Here is a 13,482-nt window from a genome sequence, read left to right as displayed (position 1 = left end):
ATGGGGGTCACTAGTAAAAATTTTAGAAATGCAGCTTCCTATTTTCTCTACATTTATTCATTAAAGGAAGGAATGATGTGAGTGCTAGTGCTTATTCCTTCTTTCTGATTCACATTTGTATTAGCATTCTTACTGGAATAAGAATGACTGCCACTGTGATTATGCTTTCTGTACTCAGTTTTCTATCTTTCTGTCTCTTTCTTTATTTAGAAAGATGTCACTTTTTTTCTGGCACAGAAGAATTTCTGTTAGTTTGCTTCTTGGTTATGATTATTGTCATTCTATTCTTAGCAGATATGTGATAAATTCAAACTTCAGAAGGAATTTCAAACTTGATCTAGACAGTGAGTGGAAGGTGATCTAAAAACTAGTCAAAGAAATAGGAAACTTTAATATGTTTTCATCAGAATTAATGGTATTCCATAGAGGGAGGAATTAAGAGGCCCAGAGACCTCAAGAAAATTCTTTTGAATTGCCATATCTGGCGCTATGAAAGTATCTTAAATGCCAATAGTAAAGGACTGGGGATTTTCAAAGGCTTACTTTCAGAATGACATTGCATGATATAAATAATACAGCCATTTACTGGAATTAATTAAAACCATAGATTTGACATAAAAATCTATTAAATTATTTCCTCATTTTAATCATTCTATTCAAATTTGCTTATGTACCAAACAAAGACTATTAATAACTTACTTCATAGTTACTTAATTATGTTACTGTGATGAACACTTTTGCAGATAAACTCTGTAAACATGGCTAATATGATTACAGAGACTTATATTTCTAATTGATTTTTTGGTAGGTTTGAAAGTTTCAAAGACCATTGATTATGGTCAGTTGAATATATTATGCCACATGAGAGGACTACAATACTAGTGAGTTATTAATGCAATTCATTTTCTGTTATTCAAATAAATGTAAATATGTTTCATGGGTAATGTATAGTATAAACGATTGTTGACCCTCATAGGTGCCTGATTTACTGCACAGATAAAAAAATAAAAAAACATAGAAGTCATTTCTCCATATTGAAAGGGCAGAATATATATAATACCTGTATATTGTATATATATTATTTATATATATATATATATATATATATATATATATATGTTCTGGAGAATATGACCACTATGATTCTTCTTCTTCTAGCGTTTGCCCTTCTTCCGTAGCCAGTCAATAGCGTCAGGTTGAGCCTGATGTAAATATATATATATATATATATATATATATATATATATTATTTTTTTTTTTAATGAAAAAACTTAGTGTTAAGCAGACTTAATGTGTCTAGCTGGGATCCTTTGCGGTATTTAGAACATAGTGTCACGTACTGATTTTTAAGGGGAAAAGTGCATTTTGGAGAACACACACACTGTGTCATTTTTTACAGCTGAATAGTATTCCACTATGTATATATACCATTTTTTTTTTTTTTTAGTCATTAGCATCTGGGTTGCTTCCATATTTTGGCTATTAGAAACTGTGCTACCTGTGGGGACCAAGGAGTTGTACCTGGGTCCTCATGCTTGGCAACATGTAAGCTATAATAGGTGGGACATTGTCCAACCTCTAAAGCTATACTTTTCATGTCATGAAATTATTAGCTAGTCAGCATTATTCACAGACAGTGGAATTGAACAAATCAGTTCATAACTAGAAATGAAGAATTTCAAAATTTCAGAAACACAGAGGATGCTGGATAATGTGATATTTTATGATAAAAATTTTCTGGTATGACTAATTTTTTTTCTTTTTGGTCTCATATGTGCTAAATTTACTAGCAATTCTAGAGAACTTTTATTTCAATTTAGTGCTGTAATAAAAAGATGAAACCCATTGTATATGTTATTTTCTATATTAAGCAAAAGTATATAAATTTCTTATCTAAGATATATAATAGCATAGAATTTATAAAATGAATTTAATTTATATCATATTTTACCTAGCTGCAATTTTTTTTTTTTGCCATTGCTGAGACTGCATTATTCCAACTCAGTTTTTTCAGATAGAAAGAGAAAGATAGAGACATGTTATATAGTGGTTATATTAAGCACAAAATGATTATATTTCAAGTATCTGTCATATGTTGTTTAGACTTAAAGTATAGAATTGAATGAAGGCATTTTGTAGACCTAAAAGTCTTTTCTTTGGAACCATTGACCTTATAATGTTTGCATTTTCACTTATTTTTCTCTTTCTAAGTCGTAAGTCTAGTGTTCTATCAGTTCATGATGCTTTTATGAAGCAATATCCTAAAGTATTCCTGAAGAAGAAACGGGTACTACCATCACTTTCTAAGGAAGAAGATGAAAGGTAACGATGTCTCTCTCCCTACTTTCTCCCTCTCCCCTCCCCTTCTATTTTGTTAGATAAGACAGAGAGAAATTGAGAGGGGTGGGGCAGATAGAGAGGGAGAGAGTCAGACATCTGCAGATCTGCTTCACTATCCAGGGAAGCGTCCTTGCTCCAGGTAGAGCAGAGGCTTGCACCCAGGTCCTTGCATGAGTCCTTGCACATGGTCCTATGTGTGTTTAACCCAGTGTGCCACTGTCTGGCCCCCATGATGTCTTCTTTTATAAGCATGGTTGAGATGTGTGTAGGGGTGTGTGTGTGTGCATGAAAGAACAAGTTGAACTCAAATACTGAAAAAAAATTTGATCACTTCTCAGCACTTCACACTGGGGAGTAGACAGAGAAATGAGAATGTGAATAAGGGTAAATTAATTTTCTTTCATTTTTAAAATGAATTTTATTTATTTTTCTTTGTTTTTATGTGAAAGGTCAGAGAGAAATTGAGGGGTGAGAGGGTGATAGAGTAGGAGAGAGAATGAGAGACACCTGCAACATTGCTTCACTTCTTGTGAAGCTTCTCCCCTGCATGTGGGAAGTGGAAGCTTGAACCCATATCCTTGTGCATGATAATGCCTGCAATGTAACCAGATGCACTACGGACTGGCCCCTAAATTTATTTTCTTATTGAACAGAAATATTTGTTCACTGCTGAAAAGCATATTAAATTAACCTGGTTGAGCACACGTGTTACAGTTTGCAAGGACACTGGCTCGAGCCCCCAGTCCCACCTGCGGGGAAGAAGCTTTGCAAGTGGTGAAGCAGTGCTTCTGTCTCTCTTGCTCTCCATCACAGTGCACTTCTTTTTCAACTTTTGGCAGTCTCAGAGGAGATCGGGCCTGTTCAGGGTGGTATGGCTGTAGATGATTTCTGGCTTTCTCTTTGTTTTTTTATTATTTTATTATTTTTTTAATATTTTATTTTATTTATTTATTCCCTTTTGTTGCCCTTGTTTTATTGTTGTAGTTATTATTGTTGTTGTCGTCGTTGTTGGATAGGACAGAGAGAAATGGAGAGAGGAGGGAAGACAGAGAGGAGGAGAGAAAGATAGACGCCTGCAGACCTGCTTCACCGCCTGTGAAGCGACTCCCCTGCAGGTGGGGAGCCGGGGTTTGAACCGGGATCCTTATGCTGGTCCTCGTGCTTGCGCCACCTGCACTTAACCCGCTGTGCTACAGCCCGACTCCCCGATTTCTGGCTTTCTCTATCCAATACATAAATAAAGTAAAAAAAAAAAAAGAAAAAGAAAGATATCTGTTAAGAAGGATATTAAATGTTTATTTTTTTAAATTTTTTTTATTGATGAATGACTGTGATTATTGAATGAGTTGTACTGTATAGGGTATCATGATATCTTTTATAAATGATAAACACTTCAGTGGAGGATATTTAGAGGAGTATAACCTATAAATACAATTCAATGTACAATTAGAGGGCAATTGAAAATTGTTTGAAAAGTGTTTGAAAAATTCATTTCATTGATCTCTGACTTCTAGGTGGCTTATTTTTTTATTTTTTAAATTTAATTTTATTTATTTATTCCCTTTTGTTGCCCTTGTTGTTTTATTGTTGTAGTTATTATTGATGTCGTTGTTGTTGGATAGGACAGAGAGAAATGGAGAGAGGAGGGGAAGACAGAGAGGGAGAGAAAGACAGACACCTGCAGACCTGCTTCACCACCTGTGAAGGGACCTGCCTGCAGGTGGGGAGCCGGGGGCTAGAACCGGGATCCTTATGCCAGTCCTTGAGCTTAGCTCCACCTGCGCTTAACCCCACTGTGCTACAGCCCGACTCCCATAGGTGGGCTTATTTTTAAAGGTACAGTTGACCCTTGAACAAAAGTTAGGGCTGCTCACTTCCCAGAGGTGAAGAATCCAAATAGACTTAACTACTAATAGCTAATCAACACATAGTTGTATATCATACATTTTATAAATTGTAACTTTAAAATAAACTAGAGTAATGATACTAAGAAAATTGTAAGAGAACCTAGGAGATAATGCAGTGGATAGAGGACATGCCCCCCCCCCTTTTTTTTTTTTTTACCAGAGCACTGCTCATCTCTGGCTTACTGCAGTAGCTGGGGTTTTGGAGCCTGAGGCATGTAGAGTCTCTTTGCATAACCATTATGCTATTTACCCCACCCTATGCCCTATTGTTTTTGATACCCTGAGTTGTTTCTTTAACACCACATGAAAGCTACAAAGACAGCACTAACATTGGAATTCTGAATGGTGTAAAATCACCTTGGTGGTGGTGGGGGGAGGGTAGATAGCATAATGGTTATGCAAAAAGACTCTGTGCCTGAGGCTAAAAATATTTGGTCTGGGAGAGAGGTCACTTCTAGGGGACTGGGCTGGCTGTGGCAAGTACAAATAGTTCAAACCACAAAGACCATGTTAAGTACAAATAGTACAAACTGCAAAGACCCATGCAGGGACCTGTACAAGGTTCATGGTTGGAACCCCTTGTTCCTCACCTGCAGAGGGGTCACTTCACAAGCAGGGAAACAGGTCTGCAGGTGTCTTTCTCTCTCCTTCTGTACTTCCAATAAAATGGAAAAAATGACCACCACTAGGAGCAGTGGATTTGTAGTGCAGGCACCAAGTCCCTGCGATGACCTTGGAGGCAAAAAAAAAAAATTATAGAATTCTGTATTTTTCATTATGTCTGGTTATAAGACGAATCACCTGTTATTATTATCTACATAAAAATTATATATGGTCATACACATCAAGTAATTCCTTTTTTTTTTTTCTTGTAATATCACAAGACTTGGCTGTTTCTTGGGTGCATTTCTGGCATAAGTAATAGCATTCTTTATGGGTACCTTGGTATTATTCAAACTTGCCTAAACAAAATGTCCCATGTGGTTTTAAGTAAGTTGTGGTATAGGTACACAATATACTACCTAGCTGTAAAAATAAAATAAAATAAAATAAAATAAAATAAAATAAAATAAAACAAAATAGTAGGCATTGGGGAGACAATATACAAAAAGACTTTTCTGAACTTAGGCTCCTAAATGCCAGTTTCAATCCCCAGCACCACTATAAGCCAGAGCTTCTCTCTCTCTCTCTCTCTTTTCCATTGATATGTCAAAAAGAAAGTTTCTCATTTTTCTCATCTTGAATGAAACTTGAAGAAATCAAGCATATACGGAGTGAGGGGAAATACTTGTCCAGTCCTAAGCATGAGGGTTAGGACATTTAAGAAAAGAAAATTTCACTGATGGCTTTTAAGTACACTGTATCATATGTGATACAGTATTGTTTGTTTATTTATTTATAAAAAGGAGACATTAACAAAACCATAGGATAAGAGGGGTACAACTCCACACAATTCCCACCACCAGCTCTCTGTACGTATCCCATCCACTCCCCTGATATACTATTTCTTTATGATATCCCCAGCATTTGATGGACTTGAGGAATTTGGGTAGGTTCACTTCTGTGAGGTGTTACAGAAGAACCAAAACTCTGCCCACCAGCCCTTTGTGAAGGAAAAAATGTGTAATTTTGCTATATTATACTATGTGAAGTTGGAATATTTACTAAGATCAATCTGCACACTTTCAGTCATAGCTATCTTTACATTTATGGAGTTATACTATTTTTTCTGTCAGAGGAGGGCAGGAGGTAGCTACTGGGAGTTATTCAGCACAGTATTTCTTTGCCTTCCTTTTACCATTACAGAAAAGTAACCTCTTCCTAAGATGCTCACCAGAAAGGGGTTGAAGATCTAAATTCTCTAAGCTGTCCCCTTTCTTCCCAAACTCACATACCATTCCTGGGGGTCAAGTTTCACCGAAATTCTCAATTCCCCTTCCTCAGTTCCTAGAAGCTTATGCCAAACAGTCCAAGCTCAGTCCTCTTAAGGGGCAGCAGGGGTAGGTTATTTCAAACTATGCCATGCTTATAAATGTTCTTGGACTTTGAATTTACATTGTTTTATAAAAAAATAAATACTGGAAAAGTCAGCTTTACTTTTGAATAAACAGGACATAGAATAAAAAATGAGTAAAGGAACTCAAGAGTATAAGTCTTGGAAAAGTAGATGTAATCTTATGGAAAGTTTTGTAATTTTAATGGAACCTTATGTATATCTGAAGGGACTTACAAATCTCATCTAGCACTACTTTTGTTGCATAGAATTTCTGACCAATACTTAAATACTGGAAATAGGCAAAGTATTGGAAATAGGCCCTAGAACTGGCTATATTATGAGATCTGCTGAGAACTAACCTAAATACTAATATCTTACTTACATGTACCATTTATCAAAAATCATATATTGAAGAGATGTGCAAATATATCTCTGTGGCAATGGTCTTATAAGTCAACATACCCTCACTACAGTGCTGATATTTAAAAGATCATAGGAAACTAAGGAGGGAAGACAACTTTTTTTTTTTTCCTTTGGGAAGCCAACTTTTATTCAAAGGGATTGGTCCAATAGTTTAAAAAATATTTATTTGCAAATTTGGAGTTTCTTCCAGATAGTGCACTCTTGATATTTGGAAATTTGCCTCTCTGTGATCCTATTTTCAAAAATCAGCTATCCCATTAATTAACCCTAAGGATCAAAACTACTTAAGATTACCATAAAATCAAGAATAGAAATTCTGAAAATTTATTAATCAGATAGAGGGCATCAGTACTAAGGCAAAATTATTTACAAAATGTCATAATAAGGATGGAAAAGAAGGCAGATGGAAGACATCAAGGTGTGCAAAGATTCGACAAATAGCTTAAAAATGCTGAACAACAACAAAAGAATGCTAAACAAAGAGATTTCATCTGAGTGGTATTTGGATATACAGTACTTTCTCAACTACTTATTTGCTGTTGAACACTTGGAATGTTTCCAAATACTGGCTATCACAAATAGCTTTGTTATGAACATAGGCATGTATACATCTCTTTGTGTAAATGTTTTTATGTTCTTTGGATAGATGCCTAAAAAATTGTCAGATCATATGCTACATTCATTTGTTTTTTTCAGTAGGGTTATTGGTGGTACCTACATGATGACTCCACTTCTCTTGACAACATTTTTTTAAAAAATTCCATTTTATTTCTTTTTCTGATTGAAATAGGGAGAGACAGAGAGAGTGAGAGAGGCTAAGAAACAAAGCAGGTAGAAATTCAATATGAACATTCCTTCACATATCATTAGATGCAAATTAAAACTACACTGAAATTCTACCTCATACCTGTGAGGATGGCCTACATAAACAAAACAGGAAATGGGCATTTATCCAAAGGATAAGTATATGCTTAGCTTAAGAGACATATGCTCCCCTATGTTAATAGCTGCACTATTCACAGTAGCCAAAAATGGAAAAGCTTAAATGCCCATATACAGATGATTGGACAAAGAAGTTATGGGATATACATTTCATGGTATGCTACTTGGCAATCAAAAAAAGATGATCTGTCCTTCTGGACAAAATGGATGGAACTGGAGAGGTGATTATGCTTAGCAAAATAAGGACAGAAATGAAAGACATCTAGCTGCTGGTTTCAGTTAATATATGGAATCTAGAGACCTGTTACAAATAAACTTGAAAAACAAAATGGAGACTGGGTAGTGGCACACCTGTTTGAGTACACTTTACAACCTGGGTTTGAGCCCCCATCTCTCCACTTGCAGGGGGAATGTTTCACAAGTGGTAAAACAGGGCTGCAGGTGTCTTTCTGTCTCTCTCCTTCCCTATCTCTTTCTTCCCTCCTGATTTCTGACTGTCTCTATCCAATAAATAAAGATTATATATACATATACATATGCATATACGAACAAAACAAAAAACCACCCAGAAGTAAACAAATGTCTGAGACTTTGTGAGAACTATGATGGTTATCTTTGGGAGGATAGGGGCACAGAACTTTAGAAGTGGCTGTGATGTAGAAGTATACCATATAATCTCTCTATTTTATAAACTATTTTTAATCACAAGTAAAAACTGGCTTGAAGAAGTAAAAGAAAATCCATTTTATGAAACTTTAGTGACATTTAACATTTATCACAGCAGATATGGGGAATCACTGGGGTGAGGCAGATTGTAGGGATATGGGGTGTTTTATGACCCCAAACCATATGGTGAAGGACGAGGAGGATGTTTTGGTGGAGGGTGGAGTATGCTGACATCTATCTTGGGGAGATGTGGAACTGTAACATATGTGACAATAACAGTTCTGTAAATAAACATTTCTTTAGTAAATTCATTAGCATAATGCTGAACAAACTCAGAATCAGTTAAAATTAGATAATACATTTGTAGTTATATAGGTGTTTGCCAATTTAGCAATATTCTGTGGATGGACAAACCATGGCAAATAACGTAAATAAAATGGAAATGATTCATACTCAAGAGCTGAGCTAATGAATACAATGAATGCTTCTTTGTTTGGGTTAGGAGATCAATAAATATTGAATTAAATGTCAATGGAGGACATTTAATTTATAAATGAAGGCAGGACATTTTGTTGATTATGCGATTTTTTTATATTTGACAATAAATATGTTAATGTTACTAGAGTGAATGTTGGTTTTTATATATCCCAACTTTTTCTTGACCTTCTTTAATTTTAATTAGTCTTAGGAAGTAAAGCTTCTTAAAGACTTCACAAATTTTATTTTCATGCATATTTGTATAGCTTATCATATGTTTAGGGAAAAGTATTACTGTTTTACTATATAGAATATATGTAAAGGGGACTAGGTGTTGACACACCTGGTTAAGCACTCACATCACAGTGAGCAAGGACATGAGTTCAAGCCCCTGGTCTTCACCTGCAGGGAGAAAGCTTCTTGAGTGATGAAGCAGGGCTGAGGTTCTCTCTCTGTCACTTTCCTTCTCTGTATCTTCTACTCCCCTTTCAATTTCTCCTTGTCTCTATCTAATAATATAAATAAAAATATTAAAAAGCACATCAAAATAATAAATAGAATATATGTTAAGTCCAACTGTTCATGTTTAACTTTATTTTTTAAGCTCACCAAAGAGTTCAATTAAAGTTACAGAATTTAGTTTGTGTATTTATTAATTAAGCTAACTTCAGTTTCTAAACTAATGATAAAAAAAATACTAAGAAGGTGTCTATACTTTGGCTCTTTTACATAGTCATGTTTAAATGGAATTACAAAAATGTGGAAGAGGGAATTCAAGAAAGATTTTGGGGAGTGATAAAGGAAAAAGTTTGTAAATGTGAACAATGAAGTGTATAGTGTATTGTAGGAATGAATAGCATCCTAAAATTTGTTTTATTTTTCTATGTGTGGTACTAATTCTTCTCACTTGAATTTATTGAAGCATTTAATTTTCTATCTAGAATATTACAAATATAAAAAACTGTTACCTATAAAACTTTATTTTTTAATATAAGTGACTTTTAATGTCCCAGAACTTTGTAATTACTGACCATTTGGAAAACAATAGTATTAACCTCAGACCTTGCAATGTTGACCTTTTTTGTGCAATTAAAAAAAAAAATCTGTGATCTCATCAGAAAAGCTGTCAAATATTGGAAAGCTGTCAGGCACAACAAGGATGATACAAGTTTTCAAAAAATTGCAATTTTCACTTTAAAATTTGAAATTTGTTTTTGACAACAGAGGCTATATCTTATTTGTAGTGGTAATATCATTTCACTCATTTTTGGAGAAACTATATTCTAAACATTCAGGTAAATTATTAGTTTGCTTTTTGACTGTTCTTTCAAGTCTGATGGGGTACAATCAAAAGCTAGTTCTGCTTGCATTTCAGATAATAGTAGGAAAACTTTTATTTGATTAAAAAAAATCTGGAATGCTGCAAATGCTTCACCTAAACTTTCATGTTGTCACACAGATTATCATAAAGAAGTATACTCAAAAACTAAATCATTCAGACTTAATAATATGAGTATTTTCTTGCTGTTTAGATTGCATTCATTAACTACTAGAATAATTTGGTTCCATTGTTCCACACTTTTTTTTAATTTTTGTTGGTTTAAAACAAAGCTTTATTATATGGAGGTATAGCAGTACAGAACGGTATATTAAGTACAACAAGATAGGCAATTATCGGCAGAGGTAAGACTAGACCAGGCCCATGTATCTATAAGTTAGTTACCAAAAATTCAGCTTCACTTGTTCAGTCTCTCTGTGAAAGCACGCATGCTGGGGAGTGAAACCAGCACAAGTGTAGCAAGAAGAGGAGACAGGAAAGAGGCTGCTCCAGACTTTTGATTCTTGGTTAAGTGCGAATAATTTTACATAGTATTTTTCCTTTCTTTCTATCTTTCTTTTTTTTTTTTTTTTGTCTCCAGGGTTATTGTTGGGGCTCAGTGCCTGCACTATGAATCTCCACTGCTCCCAGAGGCTATTTTTTCCCTTTTGTTGTCCTTGTTGTTATTATTGTTGTTATTATTGATGTCATTGTTGTTAGACATGACAGAGAGAGAAATGGAGAGAGGAGGGGGAAAACAGAAAGGGGGAGAGAAAGATAGAAAAAGATACCTGCAGACCTGCCTCACCGCCTGTGAAGTGACTCCCCTGTAGGTGGGGAGCCAGGGGCTGGAACCCGGATCTTTAAGCTAGTTTTGTGCTTGGCGCCATGTATGCTAACCCGCTATGCTACTGCCTAGCCATCTCTTTTTTTCTTCTTCCTTCCTTCCTTCCTTTCTTCCTTCCTTCCTTCCTTTCCTTCCTTCCTTCCTTCCTTCCTTCCTTCCTTCCTTCCTTCCTTTCCTTCCTTCCTTTCCTTCCTTTCCTTCCTTTCCTTCCTTTCCTTCCTTTCCTTCCTTTCCTTCCTTTCCTTCCTTTCCTTCCTTTCCTTCCTTTCCTTCCTTTCCTTCCTTCCTTCCTTCCTTCCTTCCTTCCTTCCTTCCTTCCTTCCTTTTTCTTTCCTTCTTTCCTTTCTTATTTTCTTTCCTTCTTTCTTTCATTTTCTTTCTTTCTTTTTTCTTTTTTTCTCTTTCTTTCTTAGAATTTGAACCCTGTGCATACTCAATTTTATTGCTCCAGGCGTCATATTTTTCCAATAAGTGACTCTTAATGGCCCAGTACTTTGTAATCACTGACTATTTGGAAAACAATAGTATTAAACTTAGACCTTGCAATTGTCAGTCAAAGTTCAGGGCACCAGTATGCCGGGCTAGCCAGGAAACAGATGACCAGGGACACATGGCTGAGCGGAAAAGCAGTATTTCTTTACTCATGAGTGAACCGTTCAAAAAACAAATCTAACCTAATCACAGTCTCATTCTGTCCTGCTTCTTTCTCCTCAGGCAGCAGCATCAGTAACCAAGGAAGTACGTAGGATGGGGGCGGGGAGAAGGAAGAAGCACAAAAAGGCAAGGACTAAACCAAAATCTCCCAGAGGCAAGGGGAGTGAGACCAAACCAATGTAGCAGAATGACCATGCAAATAGACCACAACGTCAAGCTATGTAACAGAAGGGATCCCAGAAGCAGAACTAGAAACATACCAACATGCAATGATGACATTTCTTTGTACAATATTAAAAAAAAAAGTCCGTGATTTCATCAGAAAAGTTTTTAAATGTTGGAAAGCTGTCAGACTTACAAAGATGATACAAGTTTTTGTATCACAAAAAGAGACAAAGCAAAAAGATATCACAGCACTGCTTCTTCTTCTATGGCTTAAAACCTCTTGCGTAGTGCCTGGTTCAAGTCTGGGCCACACAGGAGTCAGTCATGTATCCCACCCAGTGAATTATTCCTCAGGCCTTTTTCTGTGATCTGATAACTTTTCTTCTTGTTTTTGGCTTGTATCACTTAACATGATTCAGGTTCTATCCAAGATGAGGCAAAGGCGATGATTTCATTATATCTGACAGCAAAGTAATGTATATTTATATACATCCATTGTGGATATATCACAATTTTCTAACTTGATCATCTGTCTTTGGATAGCTGAGTTCTTCCAAGTTTGGGCTATTACAAATTGTGCTTCTGTGAACTTAGGTCTGCTTGGCTACTTCCCAAGAAAAGGATTTGCCAGGTCTTGGTGTAGGTCCATTTCTAGTTTTCTGAGGAGTCTCCAGACTGTTTTCCCTAAGGGTTAGACCAGCTTACACTCCAACCACCAGTGTCGAAGAGTTCTTTTCCCCCACAACCTCTCCAACACCTGTTGTTATTATAATTTATAAAATATGACATTCTCACAGGTGTAAAGTGGTATCTCATTGTTGTCTTTATTTGTATTTTTCTGATCATCAGTGACTTTGAGCATTTTCTCTTATTTCTGGTGGTTCTTGGATCTCTCTCTTGGTAAAGATTCTTCTCATTTATCTATTTCTTTCAATAGTTTTTTATTTTTAATTCCTGAATTTGGTGAGTTGTTTTTTTTTTATGTATTTTGGCTGTTAACCCTTTGTTTGACGTACGACATATAAAGATCATTGTCCAAAATATAAAATGGAGAAAAGGGAGTCTTTCCAACAAGTAGTGTGAAAATTAGGTTGAAATATGTAAAAGGATTAAACTGGACCACCATATTTCACAATGTACAAAAGTGGATCAGAGATTTGGATGTTAGGCCAGAAACCATCGAATACTTAGTGGAAAAAATTGATAGAACTATTTTTAATATAAGTTTTCAGGATATTTTCACTGATTAAAGTCCAATAACAAGGAAGACAAAAAATAAATCAGTGAAATGACATATAACCAAAAAGCTTCTGCATAGCAAAAGGAACCATCAGCAAAATATTATGGCTCATTTTATGTTACTTTTCAACTTATATATGTTGCAATTATTACAATTATAATTATAATTATTATTATTACCACTAATTCATTACTGTTTTTGTTGGCTGTGGACTTCCTCAGACACGTGAGATTTCACCACTCCTCTGCTGACTCTTTCACTCTTCATTTTAGAGTGAGAAAAGAGAGAGAGAGAGAGAGAGAGAGAGATATTGAGATTGAGACAGAGAAAAGAAGAGACATTGTATTACTGCTCCACCACAGTGGAGCTTTTCCCAGAATTTGGATGCTTTCACATGGTGAAGGAGCTCAAACTTCAGGTCAAGTGCATGATATGCTAACTCCTTTCTCTCTAAAATTCTACCACAAGTTAATGCTAAGAAGATAGTATATGCCAGTGCTCATCAAA

General features: G+C 35.5%; 1 protein-coding gene across 2 annotated transcripts in view; it reads left to right on the top strand.

The window, feature by feature from the left end:
* CNBD1 (cyclic nucleotide binding domain containing 1) overlaps positions 1 to 13,482 on the top strand; it is a 258,856-nt gene that overhangs the window by 15,227 nt on the left and 230,147 nt on the right. For both annotated transcript variants that reach the window (XM_060199270.1, XM_060199274.1), the window contains exons 2-3: positions 809 to 881; positions 2,212 to 2,322. In XM_060199270.1, the coding sequence (XP_060055253.1) occupies positions 809 to 881; positions 2,212 to 2,322 (184 nt within the window). The remainder of the gene's footprint in view (positions 1 to 808; positions 882 to 2,211; positions 2,323 to 13,482) is intronic.

Source organism: Erinaceus europaeus, chromosome 1, assembly GCF_950295315.1.
Source record: "Erinaceus europaeus chromosome 1, mEriEur2.1, whole genome shotgun sequence".
In the NCBI taxonomy this organism is placed as follows: domain Eukaryota; kingdom Metazoa; phylum Chordata; class Mammalia; order Eulipotyphla; family Erinaceidae; genus Erinaceus; species Erinaceus europaeus.
The sequence above is the reverse complement of the archived record's forward strand: the minus strand, read 5'-3'. Positions and strand labels throughout refer to the sequence as shown.